The sequence below is a fragment of the Carcharhinus amblyrhynchos genome, chromosome 1, assembly GCF_965287045.1.
Source record: "Carcharhinus amblyrhynchos chromosome 1, sCarAmb.v2.hapA, whole genome shotgun sequence".
Classification (NCBI taxonomy): domain Eukaryota; kingdom Metazoa; phylum Chordata; class Chondrichthyes; order Carcharhiniformes; family Carcharhinidae; genus Carcharhinus; species Carcharhinus amblyrhynchos.
This window is the reverse complement of record NC_137324.1, coordinates 154,423,966-154,434,630: the sequence shown is the minus strand read 5'-3', so window position 1 is coordinate 154,434,630 and position 10,665 is coordinate 154,423,966. Positions and strand designations below refer to the sequence as shown.

Here is a 10,665-nt window from a genome sequence, read left to right as displayed (position 1 = left end):
GTGCTAAACGGATGCATTTCACTTCGTTAACCACCCTATTCTCAAATTACATTGAGTGCTTGAGGTAGTCTCAAAATGTGCCTGGGTAGAAGCCTTGGTATCAATAACTCTCGACCAAAACATAAAATGTAGTTTTTTTTAAAAAAAGTCTTCCTTCCCCTTTTTTCTCTCTCTCTGTCTCTTTCCTCTCTCCTCCCCTCTACCCCTTCCTCCAAGCCCTTGTTCAACACATGCAGCAGCATCGGCGCTTCATTGACCAACTACAATGAAGAGGTGCGGGGTCCTGCCTACTGTTGTCGCGCTGACGTTTCTGAATGAGGTGCCGGGAGGGGAGGAGAGGAAGGGAGGTTGTCTGCTTGGATGAAGCAGCCTCGGTGGTCGGGCCCCTGAGGCTGAGTGGCGGCGCGGAGTGAGAAATAGCGCGGAGGTAGCGTTTGGAAGGTTGTGTTGCAGTGTGAGCGCGAGGACGGTGGCTGCCATGGTTTCCCTGGGTGAGTTGTGACACAGCATTCCTTTTTGGAACGTTGAGACCCCGCTGACTGGAGCCGCGATTGTCTCTGGCCTTCACTCTTATGACTTGCAACATTATCACTTTGTGAACTTGCTTATTCCCTTTTCTCTTGGCGTTGCTTTGTGTTTTTTTTAAATTGCCTTTTTATGTACCCCGTACGGTTCCCCTCGCATTGCCATGGGCCCCGAATATTTTTTTTATTCGTTTAAAAGATTTATTTTAAATCGGTGTGGCCAAAATTACCCTGTCATGGTGTTGAAGCAGCGATCAGCTAGGTCATTTCGACTCCGAGAGAAGTTGTTGCTCTACTTATTAAACCAACTGGAAATATCAATCTGATTTATTTAAGAATTTTTTTTTGGGGGGGAGGAAGTTTGTCTGGTTTCAGCTTCTTGTGATATTCGGATGAATTCGAATCCACCCCAACGTTTTTTTTCAATTTTCCAAACTGATTTTTGTGCCTCTCCGCCTATGTTCATTTAACTTGGAGCTGTTGTATTGCGCAAAGAGGATCCGTTCAGGTTAATTGAGATGAACATTACCAGTTGTGTTGCCCCTTTTGCTAACCAGGAATTTGCTTTCTGAAGTAACGCCGCCCGCTGGTTTTAATTTAGACCGCAACAAAAATAGTGCGGGTACTGGAAAAGCTGAAATAAACACAAAATATTGGAAATGCTTAGATCTGTAGAGAGAGAAACAAAGTTAATGTTTCATTTCAAGTCGTTGACCTTTCATCAGAATTTAATTATGGCCATTAAGGTGGGTGGAGATAATGTTTTCACTAGCTTGTTAGTCTGTTTGTCTGTCTGTAAACAATATATCTCAACGACTAATGGACAAATTTCCATGAAACATGTAGGATATGGCCCAAGGAAATGTCCAGCAAAGATACGGACCTGAATCCTAGAATTTTTTTTTAAAGGCTAACGTAGGGTAAACTTTATTCTAGAATGTTGTGGTTGTTTGCTTTAGAATGTTGTTCATTATTTTTGAATGTTGTGGATTATGTTAGTTTATGTGGTGTAATGTGTCACAGATGTCAAAATGTGAGCAGAGTTCTCAGAGCAGATCATTGGTTGTGGGTTGGTCCAAAGCTGCCTCGAGAGAGACTGATGCTCTTCATAAAAGGATTTATTTTCTCAGTTTTGCAGTTACAGTGCATCAAACAGGCAGGGGAAAGTTAAGGAAGAGCTGCGTACTTGTAATAATGTTGAATTCACGAAGCACAGCAGAAGTATGTGCTCTACTGAGTACCTTCTAGACTTGTTTAGATTTCTTTTAAGCCTGGTTCACTTTTTGAATAGCTGGTAGTTGAATGTAAATGTTTATTGTTTGGAAACTTAGTTATACTTTAATATAAGATAAAATCTTCTGCATTTCTTTTTAAAGTACAGTCTGTGACAAACTAGAAGTTCAGTGGCAACTGAAAGGAGAAAATAGTTACAAAAAGTCTAAATATTTTTGCGACACTTTACTCATCTTTTGAAAGCAGTGGCTAGTGGTGGAGTACGAACATCAGTAATCTTTTGGTACCTTATCTAAACAACCATTTTCATGTTTTGAGGAATTCAGCTCCAGGAAGAGTGAAAGACAGTTATGCCCTTGTTTAATTCCACATGTGCCCTTTACAGCACTTACCATATTGATCACAAGTCAGAAGGAGCTATTCTAGTTCCAGAAAAAATTCTTTGTATCAGAATTTTTATTCTTGTTTCCCACCACTACCGAGCTGAGATTGACAAAGAGCGAGGATCCTCCTGGTGTGAAGAATTCAGTATCTCACAACATCGTACAGCAAACCTCTTTTCATCCTTCCAGATCTTCCCAGGACTGAACAGTTCATGGTTTTACAGTTCAAGTCCTTTTATTTTTGCATGACTTTACAACACAGCAAATTTAAAAACTACTTACGTGGATATTTTCCTTTGTGTTCCCTGCAAATGTGCACGGACTTCCAGAAATATCTAGTTTTTTTTGCACTAACTTATAAAACATACTAACTCGCTGCCCAAAGCAAAAACAGAATAATTTGCATTTAAGAACATAAGAACATAAGAAATAGGAGCAGGAGTAGGCCATCTAGCCCTTCGAGCCTGCCCCGCCATTCAATAAGATCATGGCTGATCTGTTGTGGCTCAGTTCCACTTTCCCGCCCTCTCCCCATAACCCTTAATCCCCTCTCTTATCAAGAACCCATCAACCCGCTTCTTAAAAATATTTAGCGAGGCAGCCTCCACCACTTCAACGGGCAGAGAATTCCAGAGATTCACCACCCTTTGAGTGAAGAAGTTCCTCCTCAACTCCGTTCTAAACCGCCTCCCCTTTATCTTGAGGCTGTGCCCCCTAGTCCTACTGTCTTTTTTGAGCGGGAAGAGTCTCTCCACCTCTATCCTATCCATCCCATTCATCATCTTATACGTCTCAATGAGATCTCCCCTCATTCTTCTAAACTCTAACGAGTACAAGCCTAGTTTATTCAGCCTCTCCTCATAGCTCAATCCCCTCAACTCCGGTATCAGCCTAGTAAACCTCCTCTGCACTCCCTCCAAGGCCAAAATATCCTTGCGCAGGTGCGGCGCCCAAAACTGCACACAGTACTCCAGCTGCGGCCTCACCATTTATATAGTGCCTTTAACATACTAAAATATCACAATACACTGCAAGTAAAATTTAACCCAGAACCACAGAAGAGATATTGGGCCAGGTGATCAAAAACTCAATCCAAGTTTAAAGAGTGCCTGAAAAGAATAAGTGAGGTTTGGGAACGGAATTTTAGACTAAGGGCAGCTGAAGGCACAACCGCCACACACAGGGCAGAATTTTACCAGTATGTCCACCCAAGGTTCGTACGATCCCACCCGAGGCTAATGGGGATTGCTGTGCTCCGAGCTTTGCCCGCCCCCAGAATCAGGGTGGGTGTGCCTGTAAAATTCCGGCCATGGACTGAAGAAAACTGGGGAGGAGCAAAAGAGATCTTTGGGAATTGTAGGATATGAGATGATAGAAATAGGTAATGCCAAGGAGGAGTTTGAAAATAGGAATGAGATTAATTTTTTTAAAAATACTTTTCTGTCAAAATGTAATTGGAAAAGTACAATTTGCCTTTTGACTTTATTTTTTCCTCTTTCTTCTCTTAGGCTCTGGCCACCTCCAGTGTAATCCTATGGTACAGTGATCAATGATGGATAAAATACTGGAAGCCCTCATCACTTCTTCACACCCCCTACCAGTGAAGAAGGGGATTGTGAAGAAAGTGGTGGATGCAGCTGAGAACTCAGTTGACCGAGAGCAATGCAAGGCCATGTTTGATCTAACCACGCGGTTAATTTTAATTGGAGAGGACAATTTCCAGAAACAAGTGGGTCATCAGGTACTTGACGCCTATGCCAGGTACCATCGTTGTGAATTTGAAGAGTTCTTTAACAAGGGCTTTATTCTAAACCTTTTGCAGCAAGGTTATGGATCATTAGATAAGAAAGATGTTGCCATCATTGACTATATCCACATGGGACTTAAACTTATAATGAGCTGCCCTTCTGTGCTTGAAATCTTTGGCTGCATGCACACTGAGGTGCTACGATTAGTTTGCGAGAGACCAGAGCCTTTGCTGTGTGCTAGGTTGAGTGAGCTGTTGTCCGACTTTGTACACTGCATCCCAAGGGGTAAATCGGCAGTGCTGTTTTGCCAGCAGCTGGTAAGGACTATAACTCAGTTCCAATGCAACGCGACACAGGAGGAAGAGATTCGTGGATTTATTTCTCAGGTGAACAAAGTAAGCAATTTGCTACAAAGCATTTGGAAAGCCGAACCTGGTGCACTTCTGCCTTCTCTACAAGAGGTATTCGTAATAATCTCTGCTACAGGTAAGGGACACATTAAGAGGAGCAGCTTTTTTTCCAATGAAAAGTTGTTATTTTTGTAGACCTATTGTGGTGTTCACTTTCAAATCTTTTCAAAAAGCGATTGTCACTTTCCCCCATTTTCAATTCTCGTACTCAAGATAAAGACTATACTGTATATCTTACAGTCACTCTTTGTTTCAGTAAGCTAATCAACTGTTTGTAGCATCAAAATCAAGCCTGATCTGATTACCACTTGACAGTCATGCTCATGCGTGACCTACAGGGAGTCACAAAAATTAGCATCAGCAACTGAAATTTAGGCTCATTTTCTCGTTATCGGGGAGGTGATGGACTGGTGGTATTATTGCTCGGCTATTAATCCAGAAACTCAGCTAATGTTTTGGGGACCCTGGTCCGATACGTCCCCATGACAGATGATGGAATTTGAATTTAATTTTAAAAAATTGAAATTAAGAACCTACTGATGACCATTAAACCATTGTCGATTGTCAGAAAAAAACCATCTGGTTCATTGCTGTCCTTTAGGGAAGGAAATCTGCCGTCCTTGCCTGGCCAACATGTGACTTCAGAGCCACAGCCATGTGGTTGACTCTTGAATGCCCTCTGAAATGGCTCAGTAAGCCACTCAGTTCAAGAGCAACTAAGGATGGACAGCACATGCTGACTCAGCAAATAATGTCTACATCCCATGAAAGAATAAAATAAATTATCTGCACCCTAGGCAGTGAAGCCAGTTGAAACACCATTGTCATTATCCTAGCTAAGAGCTGCTAACTCTACATAAGAACATAAGAAATAGGAGCAGGAGTAGGCCATCTAGCCCTTCGAGCCTGCCCTGCCATTCAATAAGATCATGGCTGATCTGTTGTGGCTCAGTTCCACTTTCCCGCCCTCTCCCCATAACCCTTAATCCCCTCTCTTATCAAGAACCCATCAACCCGCTTCTTAAAAATATTTAGCGAGGCAGCCTCCACCACTTCAACGGGCAGAGAATTCCAGAGATTCACCACCCTTTGAGTGAAGAAGTTCCTCCTCAACTCCGTTCTAAACCGCCTCCCCTTTATCTTGAGGCTGTGCCCCCTAGTCCTACTGTCTTTTTTGAGCGGGAAGAGTCTCTCCACCTCTATCCTATCCATCCCATTCATCATCTTATATGTCTCAATGAGATCTCCCCTCATTCTTCTAAACTCTAACGAGTACAAGCCTAGTTTATTCAGCCTCTCCTCATAGCTCAATCCCCTCAACTCCGGTATCAGCCTAGTAAACCTCCTCTGCACTCCCTCCAAGGCCAAAATATCCTTGCGCAGGTGCGGCGCCCAAAACTGCACACAGTACTCCAGCTGCGGCCTCACCAATGCCCTATACAGCTGCAGCAAGACCTCCCTACTTTTATATTCTCTGGTGAGCAAAACTGGGATCTTGCTAGTCTTCATAGTTCAGTTTCACACCTGGCAATTTTATTTAAAGCTATTTATTCAATTTTTTTTCTCTACAAGGAGAAGTTTGGCGTCTACGATTCTCTCTTCCACAGACTGTTCTCCGACCTAGAGCAGGCAAACATATAGGCAGCCCATGTACGAGGACACGTTTGTGCAGGGTTTTACTTTGCCTATTTCGAAGTGAGGGGCAAATTTCTGACACTTGATTCTCTCAATGCCTCCCTTCCAAAGCGCTCTGTCCAGAGGTTGAAATGCTGTCAAACCACCACCCTCTCTTTTGATAGTCGGGGGTTCACTACAGACTATAGTGCTACACCCTAGCTGTGACTGTAGCACTATAGTCACTATAGCAGACTATAGGGTTGCACCTAGGGTGTAGAGAAAGATAGGTCCATTCAAAAGTCTACCCAATTGTCTTACAATCAGAAAGCTTTCAAATGGTGCTTCTGTAGAAGATCATGGGAACGTTTCTCCCACAGCACAGCAGGCTGGGAGATTTAAGCAGAGGCCATTTAGCAGGCTTCCCACTGATGCCACGATCTGCACACATCTCCAACAACCGGATTTGCAGCAAGGAGCTGAATGGATTATGTTGATCCTAATTTACATCTCATTAGTGGGTCCAGGACTGAAGTCATGGGGCCAGCTAGCCTCTCCTCCTCTCTGCCCCTCCCTCCACCCAACCAGGAGTGTTTCACTCCAGCAGGGTTTACAACAGCTCCTGACTAGCAGGTAGTTGGCAACCTGATGGAATGAAGGGGGTCCACGGAGGCCCCCCCAGGAGATCAGCAGTAAGGAGGTGCGTTGCCAGACTGCCCCCCCCCGGCACTGTCCAAGGAGCAAAGTGGCAATGTCCAGGGGGTACCTTGGCACTGCCCACCAGGCATTGGGCAGTGACAGGTGACTAGGGTGGCTGGAAGGTCAGGAGATCGGGACTGTCTGGGAGGTCGATGTGAGTGTGGGAGGGTGGGGTCAGGGCTGGCCCGGACATGTCCGAAAGACTAGCGATGGAAGTGTGGGGCTTCGCACGGCCAGTGATGTAGTTTCATGGGAGGCTAGCCATATAGGGCTACTGCGCATGCACCCATCTTGACACTGACAGATTGGTTCATGTGCAGTGGTCTGCTCAGCGCCAAGCTGTCAGTCTCTCCAGCAAGAGTAGGCCCACTGATTTTTAGCTTGATTCAAGCCAGTGCATTCTGTGATGCACAGAGTTTGGGAGATCCATTTTGAAAATCCCACTGAAAAAAGCCAGTGGGATTTACTCCAGTTTTTAATGCAAATTCAGCACTTAGAATTTTTTGGGGGGGAGAATCCCACCGCATATCATAAAAATGCTCTATGTGCATGCTCCTTCCCTTTTAAAAATGAGTGACAGTAATGTTTAGAATTCTAAATAAAATAAATAAACAGATAAATTCTTGAGTTTAATTCTTAATCATCCCTTGTGTGTAGATTAGTTATTGAATGCTTTCCTGCTTCCTGTTATGGTTTGAAATTAAGACGATGCCCAAATTCTACATTTAAGTCCTGTGTATGTGCTTGCTTTCCAGATTCCATATTTGAACCTTCCATTGCCCTCGCGAGTCTTGTTCAGCACATCCCACTACAAATGATTACAGTTCTCATTCGAAGCCTGATCACAGATCAAAATGTCAAAGATGCCAGCATGACTTGTGCTCTCTGCAGGTAAAGAAGAAACTTGCATCTATGTAGCACCTGTCACATCCTCCAGAAAATCCCAAAGCATTTCTGAGCTACTGAATTGTTTGTTGACTTCGCATTCACTCGTTATGTAGGCAAACACGGCCTCTTTGAGCAGATACTGATTAAAGCCCATGTAATGATTAAAAATGAAGGGGTAGCACAATTTGCTTGGAGAGGGTGGGAGGTTGCGGGATGTTGGGTGGAATTTTCCCATCCCATCCGCCACAGGAATTGTAGCAGGTGGGACAGGACCATGTAAAGGTCTGTTAACCTTGGTGGGATTTTCTGGTCTTGGGATGAGCACAGCCAGAAAATCGCCCCTTTGAGTCTATTATGAGAAGGTGGTTTTTGTGATTGTCCCTGTGCGTAAGTGGTTATAGAAGAAGTGGTACCATCTCAAAACTAGGGACTGGACATTAAGGAGTGAAATCTGGAAGCGTTTTGTCCAAATATAGGGTAGTGGAAATGTGGCATTGTTTTCCCAAAAAAAGACTAGATGCTGGGTCAACTTAAGCTTTCAAGGCTAAGATGAGAAGATTTTTAATGGTTAAGAGTATCAAATGATAGGGAACATAGGCACAAGGTATAGGTCAGCTATGATGTCATTGAATGACAGAACAGGCTGAAGGTGCTAAATTAGACTTACGACTTAAAAGACTTCCCGTTCCAGAGATGCTGTAAGGCAGACAAAGCACATGCTTATGAAGGAGCTGAATGGTCCACTCCTTTTCCAATGATGTGAAGCTAACTATTATTGTAAGATATGGTATAAACTAGGAAAAAATGATCCAAGTCCTCATCCAATGTTCTGATCAATGAGTATCATGGACTTGCGTTGCTGAAAGGGAGACCTGTACACTGATCTTTGTTGAAATATGCTTCATTATATGCTTTCCAAGACCACCAAAGAGATCATCGTAACCCCATTAATATTAAAGAATTAAGTACTTTCACCATCACTAGAGAAGTAGTGTAAGATAAACTAATTGGGCAAAAGGCAGATAGGTCCCCTGACCCTGTTGGCTTGCATCCTAGGATCCTAAAAGAAGTAGCTACAGGGATAGTGGATGCATTAGGTGTCGAAATTTGCTGATGACACCAAGATTGGGGGAAAGGCAAATTGTGCGGAGGGTGTGGAGAGTCTGCAGAAGGATCTAGATAGGCTGGGCGAATGGGCCAGGAAATGGCAAATGGAATTTAATGTTGGCAAGTGTGAGGTGGTCCACTTTGGTAGGAAGAATGGTAGGAAGGACTATTACTTACGTGGCGAAAAACTGCAGCAGGCGACGGTGCAGAGGGACCTCGGGGTCCTTGTGCATGAGTCGCAAAAACCCAGCTTGCAGGTGCAGCAGGTGGTCAGGAAGGCGAATGGGATGCTGGCCTTCATAGCGAGGGGGATTGAATATAAAAGTAGGGAGGTCTTGCTGCAGCTGTATAGGGCATTGGTGAGGCCGCAGCTGGAGTACTGTGTGCAGTTTTGGGCGCCGCACCTGCGCAAGGATATTTTGGCCCTGGAGGGAGTGCAGAGGAGGTTTACTAGGCTGATACCGGAGTTGAGGGGATTGAGCTATGAGGAGAGGCTGAATAAACTAGGCTTGTACTCGTTAGAGTTTAGAAGAATGAGGGGAGATCTCATTGAGACGTATAAGATGATGAATGGGATGGATAGGATAGAGGTGGAGAGACTCTTCCCGCTCAAAAAAGACAGTAGGACTAGGGGGCACAGCCTCAAGATAAAGGGGAGGCGGTTTAGAACGGAGTTGAGGAGGAACTTCTTCACTCAAAGGGTGGTGAATCTCTGGAATTCTCTGCCCGTTGAAGTGGTGGAGGCTGCCTCGCTAAATATTTTTAAGAAGCGGGTTGATGGGTTCTTGATAAGAGAGGGGATTAAGGGTTATGGGGAGAGGGCGGGAAAGTGGAACTGAGCCACAACAGATCAGCCATGATCTTATTGAATGGCGGGGCAGGCTCGAAGGGCTAGATGGCCTACTCCTGCTCCTATTTCTTATGTTCTTATGTTCTTATTATCTTCCAAAAAGTCCTTTGATTCTGGAGAAGTATCAGAGGATTAGAAAACTGCCAATGTGACATCCCTAATCATAAAGGGAGGCAAAAAGCGGGTAATTATAGGCCAATTAGCTTAACATCCATTATTGTAAAAATGTTAGAATCAATTATTAAGGCAATAATAGCAGCACATTTAGAAAATCATAATCTAATCAAATGGCTTCATGAAAGAGAAATTGTGTCTGACTAATTTATTAGCATTTTTCAAGGAAGCCTCAACCAGAGTGGATAGAGGGGAACCAGTAGATGTGTTCTATTTGGACTTCAAGAATCCATTTGCCAACATACCTCACAAAAAGTTAAGTCATAAGAAAAGAGTCCATGGTGTTTGAGGTAGTATATTGGTAAGGATAGAAAATTTACTAATGGGCAGAAACAGAGTGTGAAGATAGGGATTCTTTTCCAGGATTGTTTGATCCCACTGCGGTGAATAAAGATTTGGCTGAGGGCCAAATTCTCTGTCCTTGCTCGCAGGGACGGCAGGGCGTGAACAGCTGGAGAATCCCATCCATTTGTTTTTACAGGTTTTTTTAAACACATCAAATTAAGCAGGCAGCCTAAATCCTACTAAAGTAAAATCTAGGCCTGTTTACAAACTTTCCACCACAAATGTTCTCAATCTTGATAAGACCGTAAGATGTAAGAGCCGGGGTAGGTTACCCAGCCCATTGAGTCTGCTCCTCCATTCAATAAGGTCGTGGCTGAACCAATGTAATCCTCAACTCCACTTTCCCACCATATTCTCATAACCCCTAATTCCCTTACTGGTTAAAAACCTGTCTCAACCTTGAACATATGAATGTTGGAGATGATAAACAGACTATGACAGAAACAGTGATGAGCATGAATCGTTTGGGAGGGGGGAGACAGTGGGAGGAGTTGGGAAGGCAGGAGGAGGCACAGACACGTGCGTAAACTGAAGGCAAAACGACACAAAGTAATTGCGGGAGTTTTTTATTTCCCTCTTTCTTGCAGCCCAAACCATGTCACTTAGGAGTACTGGTGTCCTGCTAGCAGTTTCAGCTTAAAGTTTGGTTCGTGCATTTAGAGGATAGTCTTAGGATGAGAGGCTAGTCTG

At 43.9% G+C, this 10,665-nt stretch overlaps 1 protein-coding gene across 3 annotated transcripts in view; it reads left to right on the top strand.

Moving 5' to 3' along the window:
- The first annotated feature begins 213 nt into the window (after positions 1-213).
- Positions 214-10,665, top strand: part of usp38 (ubiquitin specific peptidase 38) — a 31,375-nt gene continuing 20,923 nt past the window's right edge. The window contains exons 1-3 of one of the 3 annotated variants that reach the window (XM_080193986.1): positions 214-491; positions 3,649-4,374; positions 7,367-7,502. In XM_080193986.1, the coding sequence (XP_080050112.1) occupies positions 3,690-4,374; positions 7,367-7,502 (821 nt within the window). In that variant the 5' untranslated portion in view covers positions 214-491; positions 3,649-3,689. Of the gene's footprint in view, positions 492-1,193; positions 1,271-3,648; positions 4,375-7,366; positions 7,503-10,665 lie in introns of those variants that run through there. The other 2 variants (XM_080193995.1, XM_080194001.1) reach the window with 2 other exon arrangements.